We start from the raw sequence: 24,786 nt of genomic DNA on the forward strand, positions 1-24,786 counted from the left end.
ATATTGTTTTGTGTTTGTGCACTAGGTAGTCATGTTTAGTTGTTCATTTATTTGTTTGAAGTTTCACTTTGGAATAAAGATGTGGAACTACACACGCTGCACCTTGGTCACATTCTTACGACAACCGTGACAATATTCTTATTTCACTCCTTTACTTAGATATGTGTGTATTCGGTATCTGTTATGGAATTTTTAGATATTACTTGTTAGATATTGCTGCACTGATGGAACTAGAGGCACAAGCATTTCGCTACACTCGCAATAACATCTGCTAACCATGTATATGTGACCAATAATAGTTTCATTTGAAATAGCTAGCAAGCCAGCCAACGTTAGCCAGTTACCTTGGGTGCTTGACTGCAGTTGTGGGGCCAGAACGCTCAGATCAACCCTATTCGTCCAGAGCTTCCAGTTTGCGCTCTGAACGCTCCGAGAAGGAAACGCTCTGAATTTAAGAATGCCCAGAGGGCACACTTTGGCACTCCAGATTGAATTTACAAACGCACCCTTTAATTGATCCCTATATTCGGAACCTGTTCTCTCGATGTATTCCAGTGAGTCTGACGAAATTTGAATTAAAAGGTATGCCGTATTTAAAGGGATGGGTCAAGATAAATGTATTGAAAACCCTATTGAATGCAAACTTCACGAGAAAATGTGTTGGTCAGCAAGGTGGAGGGTTTTCTTACCAGATGACTCAAACTGAATTCTTCTGCTGCTCCATCTTTCACAACATGCTTTAGAGCTTGCCATCATTGAAGTAATTTGTGGTGAGGTCAAAATGAGGGGTGTTGTACAAAACCATTTCATCAGTGATTGGATCATCTCTAACCAATCAGAGTATCAAAGCCAAAAATGAATTTTCAAAAGGCCACTTTACCCACGTGTGTTCTACTCTGGCCCAACCCATCGGTTTCTGGGACCAATCAGAATGTTCAGAATGTGTTTGCATTCTAGAAATTGTTGGGTATCTAATCAGATCCAGACTCATTGCAGAGAAGAAACAAATGTCCGTGGGCGTGAAGTAGCGTTTGGCCGGGGCGAGGAGTGTGGGTGGCCAGCCAAAAGGTTTTCAGCTGTTGAATTGCATGTATTCAGCATGCAAGGGAACCACGCCTGCAAACCCTGTTATGCACCTGCATAGGGTAAGTCTGAATACCAGCTACTGAGAACTGAATATGTAGCGGTCTTTATATGTACCACAGGGGAACCAAGAAATGAAGAGCGACACCACGGCTGTCTTTTATGTCACTCAATAGTATTATGAAAAGACACAACAGTCTCCAATGCACCATCTGACAAGTTGTTCTTTCTCTCTGTGTTTTCTCAGACTCACACAATCACATTCATACATACATTATGGCTTTATAAAATAATAACCAATCCTTAATACAAATAATGTATAATCTTAATTCTTAGACAATAGAACCATACCTGCAATAGTATTATGAAAAGACAGGACAGGAACACATCAGTCTCCAATGCACCACTGTATATAGACATTTCTACTGTATTATTGACTGTATGTTTGTTTATTCCATGTGTAACTCTGTTGTATGTGTCGAACTGCTTTGCTTTATCTTGGCCAGGTCGCAGTTGTAAATGAGAACTTGTTCTCAACTTGCCTACCTGGTTAAATAAAGGTGAAATAAATAAATAAATAAATCTTTCAGTCCCGAAGATTTTTGAGCTTCAGCTTCCGTAGACCCCTCAGGGTTCTGGCCCTCGAGAATCCAGGCAGCAGTCCTTCGATCCTCTGAATCCTCATCCACATCGAAAACCGGTCCTTCGTCACCGCTGTCTGCGTTTATGTCCTCCTCTGAAGCAGTAGAGACGACTGTGGACATCTCATCTGTCCCACCGGCAGGAAGTTCACTGGCAGTATGAAGTTTCGATTAACTACCTTACTCATACCTTTCTCTGTGTTTTCTCAGACTGAGGAGAACGGGAGCTACGGGTAGTACCAGGGTGTTAGTATGTGACGTAAGCACCCAGATTAAATAAAATACATTTAATGAAATAAAACCCGAAGATGTTAACATCATTCAGCTACTGTAGCTGCCTACTTAACATCAACAGGCAGCACTAGTAGCGCAACAATTAAAAATAGACACCAAAAGTAAAGTTCCTGACGATCATAGCGATCTGACTCCCCCCTTCTGTCTGAACTTGGAATATTCCTGTTCATGGGCTTGGGCCACTGACCCTTAACCTGGTTGTTCTGTTCTGCATTGTGCACTATTCTAATAATTTGAAGTTTGATGGGATAACCATTTCAACTCCCCAACACATAGAAAAGGCATGTGTAGGAAAGGTGTGCATTTCCCAAATCTGAATAGGGCCAAACTGCATTACATTCAAACAAATACAAATGTATAAACAGGACATGATACAGCAACAAGATACAAAGTGCATTATGCAGGCTACATTCACAAATGGGGGGTAGGGGTTTCCTTTTCAATGTATTATTGTACACAGTTCTTACACGTACTGTATATACATACATACAGTATCTGGTAATTTGACAATGACAGTGAAACCATAAGGAATGAGTTGAGTTCATAGGCAGCCGTTGGTCTACCTGAGTGAAGGGTAACCCCCATTGGCTGAGGACATTGGTGTGGGGAGGAGGAACTTTCAGAGTTGCGCGATAGACTGCTCTTCATTTCAAACTCATAAGCGTATGCGTCGACATCTCACGAATTGAGTTCTCACGGAGACTATTCTCTCTGGAGTGTGTCGTCTGTCAATCGAATTTATTTATTTACAAAGGATATTTATTTAAAACAATTTAACCACGTCTGCAGCTAACGACACTGTGGATCTATGCAAATCGTAGGAATTGTAGGGCTTTTTTGAAGTTGAAGAGAGGAGGAATGTATCGTTTCTTTGTGAAACTAACGTTTCTTATTCCAGTCTTCGTCATAACACAAGGTAAAGTTCCTGGAAAAAAAGCTACTGTAAAGTTATTTCTCCTAAGGATTTAAACAATTGGAGACTGAATGTTTTAATTCAAATCCATATTATTAAGTTGAGTTGAATGACTGTTACGTTGAGTTTGATTTTATTGAGTGATGCAAGATCACTTTTCGTTCATTTCAGTAAATGAGGCTTTAGTCTGCCTCTGTAGTCTACGGATGTGAAGTGGTACTATAATCTGATATGATTTAGAGGTCGTGTTGGCTATTTGATTTGCTTTATTACGGATCTCTGATCTTCCGCGTCTTTCTAAGTGCGAACAAATCATGGGAACTCATCCCTCTGTGCCTTGGCACATCGGTCTTACACACTTCACAACTCAAAGTGATGACGATAACTGAAACTGTATAGACTCTTGACTAGTAGACTTCAGCATATTTGCAATGTAAAACGTTTAGCCCACTGAGCATGTAGGCTATTGATGTTGTGTGCCCTTTGTTTATCTTTTTTTTTTTTTTAAACGTGCACTTGATTTCGTCTAGTTAGGCTATATCTAGATTTAAATGAGATCCATTTTGTTTTATTTCTCATGAAGTAGGCTAAGGTTAGCCTAGGCCTGACTAAACTTTATTTCGTCTGTGGAGCGATAGTTTCGTGGTAGGCTATGTATGGAACGCGTGTGTTGCGGGGGGCGTTGGTGAGAGGGTGTTATTCTCTCTCTATGGGAGAGCGTGTGTTGCGGGGGGCGTTGGTGAGAGGGTGTTATTCTCTCTCTATGGGAGAGCGTGTGAGTCCCATAGGGGGTGGGGGTTGCTGGCTTTTTTTATGGCTCGTGCTGGACTGTGATTTCTTTTGTTCACACGTCTGAGCTCAGCAGCTGTTGCGCTTTCCGCGCAAAGTTAGCCTTGATAGCCGCTAGTGGGTACTATGGATCTCCAGATGACATGCTTGATGTGCCCAGACGGTAATACACTCGTGTCCCCCGGCGACTCGTTCGTGCATAACACATTCTTCATTCAGGCTGCAAAAGGCTTCGATTTCCTTCTTAACTCGATTCAATGGCAAGAAGGCGGAAAATATGCATACTTTCTTTATGAAACACAATTTTCCACCACCATGCTAGAGTGGCTAATGCCTAGGAATGCTAGTCACGGATGTTGCGTATCGCGTTCAGTCAATCTGGTTGCAGCAGTCTGTTTACCCCTGGCTGATGCTGCGTTCAAAGCAACTGGGAACTCGGAAATGTACGCCACCCGACTTCAGTGGGTCCAAAACAAGTCGAAACTCGAGAGAAAAAACTAGTTCCCACTGGGGAAAAATGTATTTGAACGCCACCAACAAAAAACATGCCACCTGCTGGAGGGAGACAGACATGGCTTTGGCAATGTGAACATATGTTTCCCATGCCTATAAAGCCCCTTAAATTGAATTGACAGATTTTTGGATGAGTTTGGCCTCTCTCTTCCTCTTTGATGTGGGGGCAACATCAGGAAGTAGTATTAGCCCCCACCATGCATACTGCTAACCTCACCGGCCAACAAGTAGTCTGGGCCTACATTGTCCCCCAAACCACAGCTTGCACACAACATGATTAGTTTCAAAGCACACATCTCGGTTGGCATTTAGCAAAAATGGTTATCGCGCAAGTGCTATTAATGTGAATTAGCTTTTAAAGTTCCACTTTCTGCAGCCTATGTCTTATGGTAAAATAACGTTTTTACAGTGGGCCTATTAATGACTGAATTGAATGTGTTTTTGTGAGTGTGTTATTGTTGCTCCTTTATAACAGATTTGTCTCTACAGGTCTAAGATGCTCTCTAACTACTGAATCGTGTTTGAATGGAGGGAGGTGTGAGGCCTCCTCTGACAGAAACGGAGAATGCAGGTAAATAGTCCACAGTCTACATATTGACAACACTTTGCTGAATGGCTTTTCTTGTTTGATATCAACCTCAGAACTTTTCCCCCAATACCAGGCAAGTTATTACAACCGTGATCAGGATTTTGAGTTTGGGTGTTTCTAACCACTGGAGTTCAAAGTTGGGTTATTGGAACTCTGAAGTTATCCGTGGGTATTTTGTAAGGTGCATGGTGCAGTGTTAGGGGTTTTGATAATAGTGTGTGGTACTAGACATATTAGAGTGTTCTTTGGTAGGCAATAGAGGCAAGAGGCCTTGTTTCCCCTCATTCCAGCCTTTGAGAGGCAGCTCTGCTCAGCAACCAGAGGCCCTCAACTTTCCTCTGAGCAAGGTCCTTCCTGTAGCCACAGAGCCCTACGCGTCTACACTCCAAAAGAAAAGACTGAAAGAGAAGTGCCCCCCCCCCCGCTTATGAATGCAGGACACTTCCCCGGCAGCGTGAGGGACGCGTCCCAGTCCTAAATCTTGTTTTTCTGCTCTTTCATGGGGCGACAGCTGGGGATCGCCTGCCGCCCGGCGACCATTGTCCCTTAGTCAGAGCAATGCTGTGTGACTAATCAGAGTGGGGCTTCCCAAGAACGCTACAACTACTAACCCCCCCCCCCCCCCCCCAAAAAAAAACGCCACAACACACGCTAAAACTCTTGCCGTACCCTGCTCGAGGGCTCTTCTCCTGATTTCTGAATAGGCATTCTTCCCCCTTATGAACTCCAGTAGAGGGCCAGATGGCGCTGAAATATAATTAGATTGAATGTTATTGGTGGAGTGAGATTAATTGGAGTAAACTGAAGAAATTTGAAAGCAAACAAGTGGAAGTGAGTGGAGCAGATGAGGGCTCTCTAGCCTGGGCCTGATGCTGGTGCAGGGATGGGCAGTATATGTTACAAAATATTGTGTATTTTTACATTTGAATTTAAAGACCTGCTGTAAAAACAAATATACAAATGACCTGCGTTCATCCCTGAAAATATTTTAATCAGCATGGCGCTGGTGGCCTCTGAAGGAGTTCAGTGGTGGGCTACTGGGTGGGTGTGGCCTGATGGCATTTGGGGAAGGCCCCACTCTGAGACAGAGAGACCTATGCTAGCCCGTGGGCCACAACTCAATTACATCTGAGTTAGAAGTGCCTTTTGTTAAGTAAGTCAGGTGTTAAATTAGGTTAAAAGGAGACTGGATTGCCAGCACAGGATAGGGGCATCTAGTGGGCCTCATCAGATAGAGATGTGGATGTCTCTGTCCACTCTCTCCTTAAGCTGCATTTACAGAGGCAGCCCAATTCTGATATTTTCAAACGACCAATTAGTAACAAAAAAAATCTGAATTGGGCTGCCTGTCAAAACGCAGTCTTAGTATTCCTCTCATTCATCATGTATCTCTCCTTTCCTCACCAAGCCAAACAACCATCAATCATACTGGACATTTAGGTGTGTCAGTGTCAATATCCAGGGGTCAGAGTGGAGCGTCACTGGGAACGATCTGGGAGGGTATTGATTATCAAGCTCATGTTTATTTATTAAGTTTAATATTCACACGCACACATCTCGTTCCACCTCAAAAAACACAACAGGATTTCGACCCCCGCCATCTCAGATTGTTCTGAATTCGTTTATGTTAGAAACAGAAAAGATACGTATTCCTGCAAGATTATTTAGTTGTTGTTTTTTTTAAAATATAATTTGATATCTGAGAAATTAAGCTATTTTATTGAACCCAAATTGGCTATTTTATTTATAGTGTTCAATAAATATATTACCTAACATCGAATTTGGACTAAATGTTTTTCTAACAATGAGTTAGATATGAGGAATCCAAAGGAATGGTCAAAATTCACTGATGGAAACCTAACGCCAATCCCACCCCAACAACAGGTATATAGTATCAGTCTGTTTAACAAGTAGTATGGAACTGCGGCTCGGAGTATTGTTTCTTCATTGTATGTAATGTATTCCCAGTGAATTTGGTGATGTTTTTTCACCCTGCTCAGAGAACTTTGTCATTGAAGTTATGTTGGGCTCCCGAGTGGCGCAGCGGTCTAGGGCACTGCATCTCAGTGCTTGAGACACCATGGTTTGAATCCAGGCTGTATCACAACCGGATGTGATTAGGAGTCCCATAGGGCGGCGCACAATTGGCTCGGCGTCGTCCGGGTTTGGCCGGTATAGGCCGTCATTGTAAGTAAGAATTTGTTCTTAGCCTCTTCTCACCAATATCCAATGGTAGCGCCTGGCGCGAAATACGAAAAACCTTAAAAAATTCTATAATTTCAATTTCTCAAACATATGACTATTTTACACCATTTGAAAGATAAGACTCTCCTTTATCTAACCACATTGTCCGATTTCAAAAAGGCTTTACAGCGAAAGCAAAACATTAGATTATGTCAGGAGAGTACGCAGCCAGAAATAATCACACACCCATTTTTCAAGCTAGCATATATGTCACAAAAACCAAAACCACAGCTAAATGCAGCACTAACCTTTGATGATCTTCATCAGATGACACTCCTACGACATTATGTTATACAATACATGCATGTTTTGTTCAATCAAGTTCATATTTATATAAAAAAACAGCTTTTTACATTAGCATGTTTTGTTCAGAACTAGCATACCCACCGAAAACTTCCGGTGAATTTACTAAATTACTCACGATAAACGTTGACAAAAAAACATAACAATTATTTTAAGAATTATAGATACAGAACTCCTTTATGCAATCGCGGTGTCCGATTTTAAAATAGCTTTTCGGTGAAAGCACATTTTGCAATATTCTGAGTACATAGCCCGGCCATCACGGCTAGCTATTTTGACACCCACCAAGTTTGGCACTCACCAAACTCAGATTTACTATAAGAAAAATTGGATTACCTTTGCTGTTCTTCGTCAGAATGCACTCCCAGGACTTCTACTTCAACAACCAATGTTGTTTTGGTTCCAAATAATCCATAGTTATATCCAAATAGCTCTGTTTTGTTCGTGCGTTGAAGTCACTATCCAAAGTGATTCGTGACAAAATAATTCAAAATAAGTTTCGTGAAAAAATAATTCAAAATATCCCATTACCATACTTCGAAGCATGTCAAACGCTGTTTAAAATCTATTTTTATGCGTTTTTTCTCGTAAAATAGCGATAATATTCCAACCGGGAGACGTTGTATCCGTTCAAACACTGAAAGAAAAACATGGAGTCGTCACATGCACACGCGCGCCAGTGTCATTGTCCTCAGAAGGACCACTCTCCAAAACCCCTGCTGTTTTTTGCCCAGAGACTGCAGAGCTATCATTCCACGTTCTGGCGCCTTCCTAGAGCCAATGGAAGCCTTAGAAAATGTCACGTTGCAGCAGAGATCCTGTATTTTCGATAGAGAGGCTATAGAAGGACAAGAAATGGTCAGACAGGGCACTTCCCATATAGAATCTTCTCAGGTTTTGGCCTGCCATATGAGTTCTGTTATACTCACAGACACCATTCAAACAGTTTTAGAAGCTTTAGGGTGTTTTCTATCCAAATCAAATAATTATATGCATATTCTAGTTTCTGGGCAGGAGTAATAACCAGATTAAATCGGGTACGTTTTTTATCCGGCCTTGAAAATACTGCCCCCTATCCCAAACAGGTTAACTGACATGCCTAGTTAAATAAAGGTTACATGTATACAAAAAAAACAGGGCTGAGAGCAATGACTGTATCTCTGAACCTTCTACAGCTCTCCTATATGTGTAATTTTTACAGAGCTTGTCTCAGACCTCACACGTGCCTGTTGGAGACCCTGTGGTTGACTCACTACGATATGAGGACTGGAGGTGAGGCCAACCGCTCTACCCTTCCCAGGGGTACAGCCAGAGGCAATTGGCAAAACTGTGTCTTTCTTTGCCTCCCATGCAGACTTCAGTTTCCACTGCTTTTTTAAATATTTTTTATTTATTTCACCTTTATTTATCCAGGTAGGCCAGTTGAGAACAAGTTCTCATTTACAACTGCGACCTGGCCAAGATAAAGCAAAGCAGTGCGACACAAACTGAGTTACACATGGGATAAACAATCATACAGTCAACAACATAATAGAAAAAAATCTATGTACAGTGTCTGCAAATGTAGTAAGATTAAGGAGGTAAGGCAATAAATAGGCCATAGTGGCAAAATAATTTCAATTTAGCATTAACACTGGAGGGAGGGATGTGCAGATGATGATGTGCAAGTAGAGATACTGGGGTGCAAAAGAGCAACAAATAATAATATGTGGATGAGGTAACATGATAAGTAAACAAAAAAACTCAATACATCTTGCAGGATAACGTTTTTGGTTGTGTCGGGCTTGCTCACACTATAATTGCTACTATATGTTTGGAGAGAGTTGTGTTTGTGCGAAATAGACAAAGAAAGAGAAAGACAGAGGTGGAGTCTGTGTGTGCGCGTGTCTGCCTATGTGTGTTCCCCATCCCCTCACTGTAATGGATCTTCTTTGTCCTAAAGTCAGCCCCCCCCCCCACGCTGTAAAACCATCAGGCCTCGGCAACAGACCCCAGCAACAGGTCTCTCCCAGCAATGCAATGTTCCCTCAGGGCCAGAGCAGATGCTTCCCTGACCCCTGACCCCAAACACATTTGTGACTTTGGGCCAGCCCCCTCTCCTCCCCTCCCCCTATAGGGCCTGATCTGCCATCTGCCACTGAGAGTGACTTTAGCCTCCTACACAAAAACAGCCCCCAACTCCCACCTTTTTTCCCCCTCCTTTACACAACGTAGTGCACTGGGCCTTTATTAGTCCTTTATTAGAGGGCCGCTATAGCAGTCTGTAGCGCGGATTTTTTTAAAAACATTCTGGTGTGTATGCCTAGTTAAATAAAATAAAAGTACATGTCTGTGCATGAAGAAGTGTGGCACTTGTGGCTTTTACCGTCATGCTGTTTGTTGCCACTGCTCAGGTAAACTCCGTCCTTTCCCTCTCCCCACACCACCACCCACTTTCTTACTTGATCAACCTCTGCTCTTCTTTTTCCGCCCTTTCAGCATTATGTTTGTCTTCAAATAACATTTTATTTGTCACATTCGCCAGCAGCATACCACCCTGCAGCCCACTGCTGGCTTGCTTCTGAAGCTAAGCAGGGTTGGTCCTGGATGGGAGACCAGATGCTGCTGGAAGTGGTGTTGAAGGGCCAGTAAGAGGCACCCTTCCTCTGGTCTAAACAAATATCCCAATACCCCAGGGCAGTGATTGGGGACATAACATTGCCCTGTGTAGGGTGCTGTCTTTTGGATCGGATGTTATTAAACAGGTGTCCTGACTCTCTGTGTTCACTAAAGATCCCATGGCACTTATTGTAAGAGTAGGGGTGTTAACCCCGGTGTCCTGGCTAAATTCCCAATCTGGCCCTCATGTGGTCACCTAATCATCCCCAGCTTACAATTGGCTCATTCTTCCCCCTTCCTCTCCCCTATATTCCCAAGGTTGTTGCTGTAAATGGGGTGGCAGGTAGCCTAGTGGTAAGAGCGTTGGGCCAGTAACCGAAAGGTTCCTAGTTTGAATCCCTGAGCTAACAAGGTAAAGATCTGTCGTTCTGCCTCCGAACAAGGCAGTTAACCCAATGTTCCTAGGCCATCATTGTAAATAAGAATTTGTTCTTGCCTAGTTAAATAAAGGTAAAAAAAAAAGTGCGGGTTAGTCGAGGTAATATGTCGGTAAGGGTAACGTGACTATACATAATAAACAGTAGCAGAAGCGTAAGTGTACATTGAGCATGTGCAAAAAAACATCTGAATCAAGAAATCTGCCATTAGCTTAGATTTTTTTGCATAGGTCTTAGTTTTGAAATTGTACATCTAGCTAAGATGTTTGGTGCAAGTGAAAAGAAAGTGCATGAAATCTAGTTGTCTCTCATTGAATGACAACACTTCATGTTCCCACTGCTACTAGTAGTACTGTTGATCAATCACTGACGATGGGGCGTAGAATAAGCTACCATTTTGAGCGAGCGTTGCTCCTTTTTATTTTCGATAAATATTGATTACCCATTTATTTTTTTGTCTCCATCTGCAAATCGTCCTTCTAAAAGGTAGGCTATATCCTACATGTAAATGTAGCTCAAGAGAAAGTGCAAGTATCTGCTCTCATCATTCTTGCTGCTTTAAATTCAGTTTTCATATGTTTGTGAATAGCTGCGTGTGGTATTAATTCAAATTGTATTCTATACCTTATGCATGGACGGAGAGAACGGGGGAGCTATCTTTCCAAGGAAATTAACTTCCTCAATATGATTCGGATATAGTTTACTGCATTGTCTAGAAATGCATATTGATCACCTATATTTGTCTCGGTCTGAAAAGCGCCCCACTCCAAAAAGGTAGGCTATAAAATAGCTCAAGAGAAAGTGCAAGATTCCGTTCTCTCATCTTCAAACTACGTCTAGACTATTGGCTGATATAGCACAGCAATAACCTAATATAATGGGCCATGTGAGAATCTCTGGTAATTTAACCTATTTCTTTGGTTGTTTTTGCACATTTTGATATTGCCTATAGGGCACACAATTGCTGGGACAATGGCTGACTAGTGACTGCGATTGGGTTCGAGACCAGTTCTTGTGGTAGTGGGTGTGCGTCGGACAGAAGTTATGAAATGCTGCGGGTGTAGGCGGGATGAAGAAATCCGTCCTGCCCAAACCTCTAGCTCGGGGTAAAACTTGGTAAATCTCCAATGGAAATTCAGCACTTGGGAACGGTTCGGGTCGTGAAAGGAGTGCTGGCCCTTGAGACTTAAAAGCCAATAAAAGCCCAACACCTGCCCACACGCTTGGCGCTTGACCCTGGGACGCACCGGCCGGCTCCTGATATGGCCTTAAGCCTCAACTATGAGTTGAGCTTTGCCAGAGAGCACGGAGTAATCCTATAGGAGGACAAATGAAGAGCAGCATTCGCATACATTGCAGGCAGCATTCCTTGAATCGTGGAGGAGCATCGCAGAGGCTAAACGCGTTCCTCTGAACACAATCTTAGAGGGGGTTTTGCATACTCCCATAATAAATAGACCTTCGCTTGAAAAATGAGAAAAGGCAGCAATAGTACTGCTTGTCCATCTTGAGACGCCGTAGCCATTTTACAATTCCTAATAATAGTCAAAGATAACTCAAAATCTGTATTTCATTTTGATGTTTTTGCCGAGAAGATCTTAGTCGTGCAATTTTATATCTAACGAAGATGTTGGTGCAGTATTTCTCAAGTGAAAAATGTGCAGGAAAACAAGTTGAATGATTGAATGACAACAAACACTTCATTGAAGAATCTCTACTGTTGACCAATGAAGGGGCATAGACTTCAGCTTGCCTCAATTTTTTGTGTGTACATGAACAGTCAAAATAACCTATGACAAAGAACAAAACAAACAAAAACATCAAAATGTCGTCATGATAAACTCAGCAAAAAAATAAACGTCCCTTTTTCAGCACCCTCTCTTTCAAAGATAATTCGTAAAAATCCAAATAACTTCACAGATCTTCATTGTAAAGGGTTTAAACACTGTTTCCCATGCTTGTTCAATGAACCATAAAAAATGTATGAACATACACCTGTGGAACGGTCGTTAAGACACTAACAGCTTACAGACGGTAGGCAATTAAGGTCACAGTTATGAAAACTTAGTAGAAAGGCCTCTTTAGTGTCCTGACTCTGAAAAACACCAAAAGAAAGATGCCCAGGGTCCCTGCTCATCTGCATGAACGTGCCTTAGGCATGCTGCAAGGAGGCATGAGGACTGCAGATGTGGCCGGGGCAATAAATTGCAATGTCCGTACTGTGAGACGCCTAAGACAGCGCTACAGGGAGACAGGACGGACAGCTGATCGTCCTCGCAGTGGCCGACCATGTGTTATAACACATGCACAGGATTGGTACATCCTTACATCACACCTGCGGGACTAGTACAGGACGGCAACAACAACTGCCCAAGTTACACCAGGAACGCACAATCCCTCCATCAGTGCTCAAACTGTCCTCAATAGGCTGAGAGAGGCTGGACTGAGGGCTTGTAGGCCTGTTGTAAGGCAGGTCCTCACCAGACATCACCGGCAACAATGTCACCTATGGACACAAACCCACAGTCGCTGGACCAGACAAGACTGGCAAAAGTGTTCATCACTGATGAGTCCCGGTTTTGTCTCACCAGGGGTGATGGTCGGATTCGCGTTTATCGTCGAAGGGATGAGCGTTACACCGAGGCCTGTACTCTGGAGCGGGATCGATTTGGAGGTGGAAGGTCCGTCATTGTCTGGGGCGGTGTGTCACAGTATCATCGGACTGAGCTTGTTGTCATTGCAGGCAATCTCAATGCTGTGCGTTACAGGGAAGACATCCTCCTCCCTCATGTGGTACCCTCTTCCTGCAGGCTCATCCTGACATGACCCTCCACACAAGGTCTTGAGATAACTGCTCACTTTGCAGAATCCCTGCTACTGAGGTCTTTCCCATGAGGGCACACTGATGTGGTCTGTATGTAGTGCCACAAACAGTAAATTGGCACACCACATTTGAAGACGTGGAACAAACAAAGAGATTCCACTGACGTTCCCTACAATGACTCAGTCACTCCAGAGATTGAGTGGAGGTAGTGTGAAAGTGACCAGGGGCCTCATTCATAAACGCTGCATAGGCACAAAAGGTGTACGCCACTTTCTAAAAAAAACTTTGGGATTTATAAAAAAATTAATAAAATTACTTGACGCGAGAATGTGCTGTCCTCCATGGACACTTTGACCCATACGTACACACCTAAACTGGAGAAATGTGAAACTGCGACTCCAATGGCAGAAGGATGAAACTCGAAACACCTTTAAATTGATACCATTGTGTAAAATAAATAGAAATATTACTTCTCACATATTATATATGAAGAGTTCCCTGGAGTGCACACAAAAAAACAACAACACAAAAAACATGATTTAGGATAATAAATACAAACGGAGATATCTGTTCTTGCAAAAGAACCCCTCAAATATGTTTTAGAGTTTAATCGAATCATATTTAATTGAATCTGTAATTATTAAACAATACTTGCATGTTATGAAATGTATTCTCATAAATAATAAGGTGAACAGTAGGACAAATTACGTTTAAACTGATGCCGTTTTCGATGCCTCAGGCGGGAAGATACAAGTGCACAGTTTCATATATTGTTATCACATGTTCGTTGCACAGAACTGTCAATGTGATAATGGCCCTGTCATTGTCAGTTACACTCAGGGTAATTACCATACCTGAAGGTGTTACGCAATTGGGTAGCTTTGACAATCAAACGGGTGGGTATAAAAAGGCATGCAATGTTGGAAGATTTGGCAAATGGAAGAATTCGGAGAGAGCGAATTTTCAGAGACCAGCAAGATTTACTGGCCAATGATGAGTGGCTTATGAGCCGGTTCCGATTACCAAGCGCTGTTCTCTTGGATCTCTGTGCTGTAGAGGGCCCAGATTTACAGAGAAGCACGCGCAGAAACCAAGCCGCGCCTGTCCCACTTCAACTCCTTGGCAACCTTGTTAATAGCGTCGATGGTGTCTCTTTGCGTTTGCATGACTGCATCTGTGAGGACACGGCCGATTGGAGGGTTGTGACGCACGAGGTGCAGTGGAGACGCCGGGGCTGGGTGCACCCAGCTCCTTCTCAGCTGCAGCACCACCAACCCCGCTGGAACATGCAGTGACTAAAAACAATAGAAAATATCACCAATTGTTTGTCTAAATAATTGTTTAAACAACTTGAATGCATTTGGTTTACTCTTTTCAAACGAGGGAACACTAATTACATACCTGGATAATCCGGTGCGTCTGCATGTCCGTGTCCCCCTCCACCTCCTTCACTACTCCACTCAGAAGGGATTCCCCAAATAATACCTGCAAGTCGCTCATCAAGGGGGTTGAGCTCCGGTGTCCCCTTTCCCCCGCCCGTGGCACAAACACTGTCTGTGTAAGGCTATGCACCTTTTGGCCTCCACTTTTGTCAGACCATTTCTTTTTTTATTTCTGAGAGGGTCCGACCTTCTGAGCCAGCAGCATTCACAGCGTCCGCCACATGCTGCCACTCTAATGCCTTTTTGGAATTGTAATGCCCACACTGTGTCCACCAAACAATATATTTTTTCTTGCTTCAACCTCCCCTACAAGAACTTCCTTTTATTTTTTCAGTCTTCCTGTTGGGATTTGCCGTCATTGTCGTTATGCAGTCAGTATGGATGAATATTAATTAGGGGTGTTTCACTGACTAGTTATAGGCAACTATGAGCATTAAAAAGGTGGGACAAGACACTTGCTCACGTGCGCCAAATTTCGAGTTGAATGTGATTTATAAAGAGAAACCGGCGTGGGACGTGCGTGCGCACTGTGTTATGAATCAGAATATTTTTGTGCATAAGCACCGTCTGTGTTCCGTCCGTACACCACCTTTTGACGTGAATCCTCCACACAGTTTTATAAATGAGGCACCAGGTGTGCTTCATTTAGACCAAACTCCTTGTCAGACAAAACTCCCTCAGACCAAACTAATATCGATAGAAGTGGAGGGAAGGATGTGAAGCCATAAGGTGAGCGTTCTGTTTTGGGGATGATCCATGTCGAAAGGCTTCAAGTAAAAGAGCTATTCTTGGAACCTGAGGTGGAGGACAGAATACATGGGTGACCCCCCCCCCCCCCCCCCCCCAAAAAAAAGTACTTCCTGTTTTCGAGGAGGTGAGGCAATCCTGCAGGAAGGAGCAGCGTAAACAAGTCAGTAAAACCATGTCCTGTTCTAAACCCAAACCTAATCCCTAATAGTTTGATCCAGATGCGTTTTAGCTTGGTCCTCTAAACCAACCTATATAGAATTTTGCCACCAGTTGATCCATCATAAAACATTGACTTAAATGGGAATATGTTCTATTAATTTAGCTGAACTGAAGTATGCATATCTGGACCAGGCTAAGCCCCATCACGGTCCATTATAACTCTCTCTAAACCTTTGACCTGTCAGGTCTCTGACAGAGTCTGTCTGAAATCTATCCCAGTATATTTGAGTCAAACTCCACCTCATAACTGCCATATGTGTCATGGGCCCAATCTCTGGATCACTTTATCTAGAATGACTTGAGTCATTTGTAAATTCCTCAAAATAAGATGATGTGCTAAATGTCCTTTGACATTTCTGCTGCTGACACCTGCCCACCTCTGATGGAACTCAGCACCATCACATCAATCAAACCACACACTGAAACTAGGGCACACTTTTCCCAAGACAATCTAGCTACCTTAGGTAATTCCACATAAACAGTTGGGGTCATTCCATGTCATTTCAGCAAACCATAATACCCACCATTTTGTTCTGAAAACATTTCTGTAGTTAAAAAGAGATAAGATTAGCATTCCTGCAACATTATGTTGGAATATAATTTGATCTCTGAGAAATTAAGCCGAGTTAGACATGAGGAATCCAAAGAAACGGTCAAAAGCCACCCACGCCAATCCTAACCCAACGAGTATACAGTATATACAGTATTAGTTCTATGTATGGAGTAGTACGGAGCTGCAGCTCTGAGTAGTTTGTCTTCATCCCATGTAATGCATTCTCAGTGAATTTGGTGATGGTTTTTTCCCTGTTCAGAGATATTAGTCATTGAAATTGCTAGATTTATGTCCCATCCTACATCCTGATATTACCAGGTTCTGATAGTGTCGATGGTGTCTCTCTGTCAGGTCTCTGATGGAGTCTGTCTGAACTTAATGATATTAATTATAAATGATTTGGAAATGGAGCGTGAAAATACTAATATAGGTACCACCCCCCCATGTTAAAGGGATAGTTCACTGAAATTACAAAATGTCACATTGGTTTTGCTTACCTAGCCACTGTTTCAAATGCTAACTTTTTATGTGGAACAAATCCAAAGCAAGTCAGTGGTACCTATATTATGTTTTTTCAAGCTCCATTTCCAAATTTATAATTAATATCGTTGAGTTACATAATTTAATTTGGAGATACTTTAGGATGATTTTAAACAGCACCATCTAGTCGTCCCAATCTGGTAATATCAGGATGTAGGATGCTACATTTTTAAATTGAACCTTTATTTAACTAGGCTAGTCAGTTAAGAACAAATTCTTATTTATAATGACGGCCTACCGGGGAACAGTGGGTTAACCGCCTTGTTCAGAATGACAGATTTTTACCTTGTCAGCTCGGGTATTCAATCCATCAACCTTTCAGTTACTGGCCCAACGCTCTAACCACTAGGCAACCTGCCGCCCCATATGAATGGACAAAGCCATCAATCATGTTACACCATCCATTCCTATGTGAAGACTCAATAGCGCATTGAATCCAAATAAAGTTGGTTAAGATGGCGTCGCATGGAGACAACATGCGCAGTTGGAGGTACTCCAGGGTGTGACGTTGCAGGCTAGTTCAGTACTGCCCCCTCTCATTGAGTAACTCCAGTTGAAGGCAGAACGGGGTACTGCAGGCTGCTATTAGCAACTAAATTATCCTTAACGTCTTCTGTGTGGGATTTTAAAACAATCTGTTCAATTACATATCTGGTGTATTACAAGCAATTATTGGTCCCGTGATTGTCTTTTTGTTTTTTTACACGAAGATTCATCACGTAAGATTGCCATTTTTCCATTCACTATAATGGTGGATCCTGTTTTCTGCTAACAATGCCTACAGTACCGCGGTCGGCCTTGAACTTCCATGGCTTAAATGAGGGGGGCAGTCATTCTCCCCTGGCTGAGAGACAGTGAGAGAGATCATGGGTCATCACTTTCATGGCAGTAAAGCTTATTCTGAATTTGAGAGGGAGAGAGAGGATTCACAAGTGAGAGTATTTCGAGAAAGTAAGCGGTGGTGTTGCACCGAAACTTCAGTACTATTTCGATACTATAACACAATAAAACGCTCAGGTATTCGAATTTGTTACTTTCTGTTCTTCTATAAAACATTTGTTGCACATTTTGGAAATCACCTAAATGTATTGAACTTATTTGAAAATTAATTAATTTTCCCAAGCTTATCATAAGACATGAACAGATTGCATCAATGATTCCTATTCCCTGCTTCTTTCTGAAGCGGTAATGGCACGGGAATGCCCCTGACTGTGTGTGCGGTGCGTGTATGTCTACAACTTTGTGTAGCTGTTAGCGATGCTAATGATAACCGTCAAATTGTAGTTGGAAAGGCTAATGAAAAAAAAGTGCTAGCTGCATGCATACTTGAATTAAAGGGTAACCACACAAAAAAACTGGGAAAAATCTGTCCTTTTCAACAACAAAAAAATTATGCGGTATTGTTTTGGTATTGAGTATCATGATACTAAACCTGGTATCGGTATCAAAGTGAAAATTCTGCTAACGTGACAATACTAGGTGAAAGGGTGACTCCGGTAAAGCAAGATAAATAAATACAGTAGGGGAAGCGGTAGTTGTTTGGGCTAAATTATAGATGGGCTATGTACAGGTGCAGTAATCTGTGAGCTGCTCTGACAGATGTTGCTTAAAGCTAGTGAGGGAGATAAGTGTTTCCAGTTTTAGAGATTTTTGTAGTTCGTTCCAGTCATTGGCAGAGGAGAACTGGAATGAGAGACGGCCAAAGGAGGAATTGGCTTTGGGGGTGACCAGAGAAATATACCTGCTGGAGTGCGTGCTACAGGTGGGTGCTGCTATGGTGACCAGCGAGCTGAGATAAGGGGGAACTTTACTTAACAGGGTCTTGTAGATGGCCTGGAGCCAGTGGGTTTGGCGACGAGTATGAAGCGAGGGTCAGCAGTGGTGGGTAGTATATGGAGCTTTGGTGACAAAACAGATGGCACTGTGATACACTGCATCCAATTTATTGAGTAGGGTATTGGAGGCTATTTTGTAAATGACATCGCCGAAGTCGAGGATCGGTAGGATGGTCAGTTTTACGAGGGTATGTTTGGCAGCATGAGTGAAAGATGCTTTGTTGCGAAATAGGAAGCCAATTCTAGATTTAACTTTGGATTGGAGATGTTTGATGCGAGTCTGGAAGGAGAGTTTACAGTCTAACCAGACACCTAGGTATTTGTAGTTGTCCACATATTCTAAGTCAGAACCGTCAAGAGTAGTGATGCTGGATGGGCGGGCAGGTGCAGGCAGCGATCGGTTGAAGAGCATGCATTTAGTTTTACTTGTATTTAAGAGCAGTTGGAGGCCACGGAAGGAGAGTTGTATGGCATTGAAGCTCGTCTGGAGGGTAGTTAACACAGTGTCCAAAGAAGGGCCAGAAGTATACAGAATGGTGTTGTCTGCGTAGAGGTGGATCAGAGACTCACCAGCAGCAAGAGCGACATCATTGATGCATACAGATAAAAGAGTTGGCCCAAGAATTGAACCCTGTGGCACCCCATAGAGACTGCCAGAGGCCCGGACCACAGGCCCTCCGATTTGACACACTGAACTCTATCAGAGAATTAGTTGGTGAACCAGGCGAGGCAATCATTTGAGAACCAAGGCTGTTGAGTCTGCCGATGAGAATGTTGTGATTGACAGAGTCGAAAGCCTTGGCCAGGTCAATGAATACGGCTGCACAGTATTGTTTCTTATCGATGGCGGTTAAGATATCGTTTAGGACCTTGAGCTTGGCTGAGGTGCACCCATGACCAGCTCTGAAACCAGATTGCATGTTGGAGAAGGTGCGGTGGGATTCGAAATGGTCGGTAATCTGTTTGTTGACTTGGCTTTTGAAGACTTTAGAGAGGCACGGTAGGATAGATATAGCAGTCTGTAGCAGTTTGGGTGAAGAGTGTCACCCCCTTTGAAGAGGGGGATGACCGCAGTTGCTTTCCAATCTTTGGGAATCTCAGACGACACGAGAGGTTGAACAGGCTAGTAATAGGGGTTGCAACAATTTCGGCAGATCATTTTAGAAAGAAAGGGTTCAAATTGTCTAGCCCGGCTGATTTGTAGGGGTCCAGATTTTGCAGCTCTTTCAGAACATCAGCTGACTGGATTTTGGAGAAGGAGAAATGGGGAAGGCTTGGGTGAGTTGCTGTGGGGGGTGCAGTGCTGTTGACCGGGGTAGCGGTAGCCAGGTGGAAAGCATGGCCAGCCATAGAAAAATGCTTATTGAAATTCTCAATAAAAGTCGATTTATTGGTGGTGACAGAGTTTCATATCCTCAGTGCAGTGGGCAGCTGGGAGGAGGTGCTCTTATTCTCCAAGGACTTTACAGTGTCCCAGAACTTTTTTGAGTTTGTGTTGCAGGAAGCAAATTTCTGCTTGAAAAAGCTAGTCTTGGCTTTTCTAACTGCCTGTGTAAATTGGTTTCTAACTTCCCTGAAAAGTTGCATATCACGGGGGCTGTTCGATGCTAATGCAGAACGCCACAGGATGTTTTTGTGTTGGTTAAGGGCAGTCAGGTCTGGAGAGAACCAAGGGCTATATCTGTTCCTGGTTCTAAATTTTTTGAATGGGGCATGCTTATTTAAGATGGTGAGGAAGGCATTTAAAAAAAATAACCAGGCATCCTCTACTGAAGGGATGAGGTCAATATCCTTCCAGGATACCCGGGCCAGGTCGATTAGAAAGGCCTGCTTGCTGAAGTGTTTCAGGGAGCGTTTGACAGTGATGAGTGGAGGTCGTTTACCGCTGACCCATTACGGATGCAGGCAATGAGGCAGTGATCGCTGAGAACTTGGTTGAAAACAGCAGAGGTGTATTTAGAGGGCAAGTTGGTTAGGATGATATCTATGAGGGTGCCCGTGTTTACCGCTTTGGGGTGGTACCTGGTAGGTTCATTGATAATTTGTGTGAGGTTGAGGGCATCAAGCTTAGATTGTAGGATGGCTGGGGTGTTAAGAATGTCCCAGTTTAGGTCACCTAACAGCACAAGCCCTGAAGATAGATGGGGGGCAATCAGTTCACATATGGTGTCCAGAGCACAGCTGGGGGCAGAGGGTGGTCTATAGCAGGCGGCAACGGGGAGAGACTTGTTTTTAGAGAGGTGGATTTTTAAAAGTAGAAGTTCAAATTGTTTGGGTACAGACCTGGATAGTAGGACAGAACTCTGCAGGCTATCTTCGCAGTAGATTGCAACACCGCCCCCTTTGGCCATTCTATCTTGTCTGAAAATGTTGTAGTTAAGGATGGAGATTTCAGAGTTTATGGTGGTCTTCCTAAGCCAGGATTCAGACACGGCTAGGACATCCGGGTTGGAAGAGTGTGCTAAAGCAGTGAATAAAACAAACTTAGGGAAGAGGCTTCTAATGTTAACATGCATGAAACCAAGGCTATTACGGTTACAGAAGTCACCAAAAGAGAGCGCATGGGGAATAGGAGTGGAGCTAGGCATTGTAGGGCCTGGATTCACCTCTACATCACCAGAGGAACAGAGGAGGAGTAGGATAAGAATACGGCTAAAAGCTATGAGAATTGGTCGTCTAGGATGTCTGGAACAGAGAGTAAAAGGAGCAGGTTTCTGGGGGCGATAAAATAGCTTCAAGGTATAATGTACAGACAAAGATATGGTAGGATGTGAATACAGTGGAGGTAAACCTAGGCATTGAGTGATGATGAGAGATATTGTCTCTAGAAACATCATTGAAACCAGGTAATGTCATCGCATGTGTGGGTGGTGGAACTGAGAGGTTGGATAAGATATAATGAGCAGGGCTAGAGGCTCTACAGTGAAATAAGCCAATAAACACTAACCAGAACAGCAATGGACAAGGTATGTTGACATTAAGGAGAGGCATGCTTAGCCAAATAATCAAAAGGGTCCAGTGAGTAGTGAGGTCGGTTGCGGTCACAGCGATTCAGACAGCTAGCCGGGACATGGGTAGTAAGTTGGCAGAAGATGGTCTGTTATTAGCCACCTCGTGCGTTTCCGTCGGTAGATTAGTGGGGTTCCGTGTGGTAGAGGGGACCAATCCAATTGGCAAAATAGTTATAGTTATAGTGGCCCAAGAAAATTGTCCGATAGACCTATTCAGATAGCAGCCGATAAGACCGCTAACGATTAGCTGGCCGCAGATGGGCGTTCAGGTTACGTCGCGATGGAGGGGCCAGTTGGATAACTCCCTCGGGCAGATAATGTCGGTAGTCCAGTTGTGAAGGCCCGATGGGGCTCCGCATCGGCAGTAAAACGGATCCGGATAGGTGATTGTAGCCCAGGAGTGTAGGCTGTAGGCTACTCCTCTAGCAGCTTACTAGCTAGCTGGCTAAAAACAGCACGCAACCTCGCCTTTTAGCTTCCCACATGTGAAATAATTTGATTTATAATTAAATAATATGCCCTGGCAAAAATGATTATACTTACCAGTGTAACCTACAACATTATCCCAGTTGGATATAAGCTAAACATAGAATGTCATCATGTTTGGTCACAGAGAAAAGCATTACCATTTGAATTACCATTTGAATATAGCCTGGAATTGTGTAGTTATACTTCTAAACAAAATACCTCTTTGGGGTGAATTGTAATAAGGCTACAATGTTGTTTGGTTTATTATTTGAGCAGTCCCAGAGATTATATTTGGTTATCAATACATATCCTATAAAGATCAGATCAAGGAACCAAGTGAGTTTGGTGGTAAAATTCAGCTTAATTGCCTACACAACACTGCCCCCACAGTTGTGCAAGGAATTATATGTTGCTTTTGTGCGTACTGCAAGGAGACCTCCTTTTGTGAGAAAATGCGTCCGCCATCTAGAGGACAGCATCCCCCTCTAGAGGACAGAGAGGAGGGGAGAGGGGGAAGAGGTGTGCCTAACAGCTGCCTTCATTAACATGCGCACCTGCTCCCTGTGGAGATTCTACGAGGACAACAGATGCCCTCTCTGACATGCATAGACACACTTACTCTCTCTATCTCTCTCCCTCACACACACACACAGAGATTGTCTAGATCTCTTAGTATAAACGCTAGATTATTACAGTGATGCCTAGTCAGACTAGTTTCCCCCTGCCAACCACATCTGCTGCCAGGGTTTGGATGGGGGTGAGGGTCTTTCTGGGAATAAAGAGGGTGTCTCATGATGTGATGTGTGTGTGTGTGTGTGTGTGGGCGGGGGGGGGGGGTTGGACTAGGAGACTGTTGCTGTGTGTCTGTGGTGGGAGTGTGGAGGGGCACAGAGGGGCTTAGTAGCCTTAATGTGGTGCTCCGTGTCTGGGCAGCTGGGCCGATCAGGGCCCCTTGATCTCTAGGGTCATGACGGGATGAGGGTGGACAGCCTGGGTTAGAAAAGGTAGCTGGGAACGGGATGGCACAGCGAGACTGTCCCCAAAGCCTGTTTTTGGTGGCGTCTGTTGTCCCAGCAGAGTGTGTTTTCAAAGTTCTGAGGGACATTTAATCCAGGGAGACACACTAGGAAAACAGTCCACCCTGGCCTGGCTCTCGCTCCATCCCTCCCTCCCTTGCAGGGCTCCGGTGGGCCTCTGTTGAGCGGGAAACTGATAGGGCCACTATCCACACCCATCCTCTTGCTTCCCTCCACTCCTGGCTCGTTAGTTTCATGTGTTGATATAGCGTTTGGGGAGATACAATTCTATTGTACTGCAAGAGAAACTGCAATGGAATTCCATCATATCCTATCCTCATATTCTCTACATAAAAGAAATGGTTCCACTGCTTTATACCATTTGTAACTGCTTTAGACAGTTTTAGACTGCTGTCCACTTGTTTCGACCGCCTCTGTCACTGGTCTCCTTTCTCTCCAGGTGTACAAGTGACTACGTGGGTAGCCGCTGCCAGTACTCCAACCCCTGCAACCCCTCACCATGCCGCAATGGGGGAGAGTGCCGCGCCGTATCCCACGGCAACACTTTTGAGTTCCATTGCAAATGTCGACTGGGCTTCTCCGACCAGCTGTGCCTGACGCCTACCAACCATGCCTGCATGAGCTCGCCCTGTCGCAATGGAGGGACTTGTGACCTGATCACTCTCTCCGACTACCGCTGCCGCTGCCCGCCCGGATGGTCAGGTAAGATATTAAGATGTATATTTTTAAGGTACTTTCTGATTTTAGTGAACAGATACTGGGACACGGTGACAGTAGGGAAAGATAGAAATACTTTTGTATATATAGTGTATGTGGACACCCCTTTAAATTTGTGGATTTGGCTATTTCAGCCACAGCCAGTTCGTCAAATTTCTGCCCTGCTCGAGCTGCCCCGGTCAACTGCAAATGCTGTTATTGTGAAGTGGAAACGTCTAGGAGAAACAACGGCTCAGCTGCGAAGTGGTAGGCCACACAAGCTCACAGAACGGGACCGCTGAGTGCTGAAGCGTCAAAAAAATCATCTGTCCTCGGTTGCAACACTCACTACTGAGTTCCAAACTGCCTCTGGAAGCAACGTCAGCAACTGTTTGTCGGGAAAGTCATAAAATGGATTTCAATGGCCGAGCAGCCACACACAAGCCTAAGATCCCCATGCGCAATGCCAAGCATCGGCTGGAGTGTTGTAAAGCTTGCCGCCATTGGACTCTGGAGCAGTTGAAACACGTTCTCTGGAGTGATGAAACGCGTCACAATCTGGCAGTCTGACAGACAAATCTGGGATTGGGAGATGCCAGGAAAACGCTACCTTCCTGACTGCGTAGTGCCAACTGTAAAGTTTGGTGGAGGAAGATTAATGGTCTGGGGCTCTTTTTCATGCTTCAGGCTAGGCCCCTTAGTTCCAGTGAAGGGAAATCTTAACGCCACAGCATACAATGACATTCTTGACGATTCTGTGATTCAACCTTTTTTTTTGGCAGCAATTTCGGGAAGGCCCCCTCCTGTTACAGCATGACAATGCCCCCGTGCACAAAGCGAGATTCATACAGAAATGGTTGGTCGAGATCAGTTTGGAAGAACTTAACTGGCCTGCATTGAGCCCTTACCCCAAACCCATCGAACACCTTTGGGATGAATTGGAACGCCGACTGCGACCCAGGCCTAATCGCCCAACATGAATGCCTGACTTCACTAATGCTCTTGTG

The 24,786-nt window shown here is 43.8% G+C and overlaps 1 protein-coding gene across 1 annotated transcript in view; it reads left to right on the forward strand.

Annotated features, from left to right (window-relative positions):
• Positions 1-2,646: 2,646 nt before the first annotated feature.
• LOC115159080 (neurogenic locus notch homolog protein 1) overlaps positions 2,647-24,786 on the forward strand; it is a 76,918-nt gene continuing 54,778 nt past the window's right edge. Inside the window, exons 1-3 of the mRNA XM_029708456.1 lie at positions 2,647-2,934; positions 4,723-4,804; positions 23,523-23,785. Coding sequence (XP_029564316.1) covers positions 2,877-2,934; positions 4,723-4,804; positions 23,523-23,785 — 403 coding nt within the window. The 5' untranslated portion in view covers positions 2,647-2,876. The remainder of the gene's footprint in view (positions 2,935-4,722; positions 4,805-23,522; positions 23,786-24,786) is intronic.

Source organism: Salmo trutta, chromosome 23 (assembly GCF_901001165.1).
Source record: "Salmo trutta chromosome 23, fSalTru1.1, whole genome shotgun sequence".
In the NCBI taxonomy this organism is placed as follows: domain Eukaryota; kingdom Metazoa; phylum Chordata; class Actinopteri; order Salmoniformes; family Salmonidae; genus Salmo; species Salmo trutta.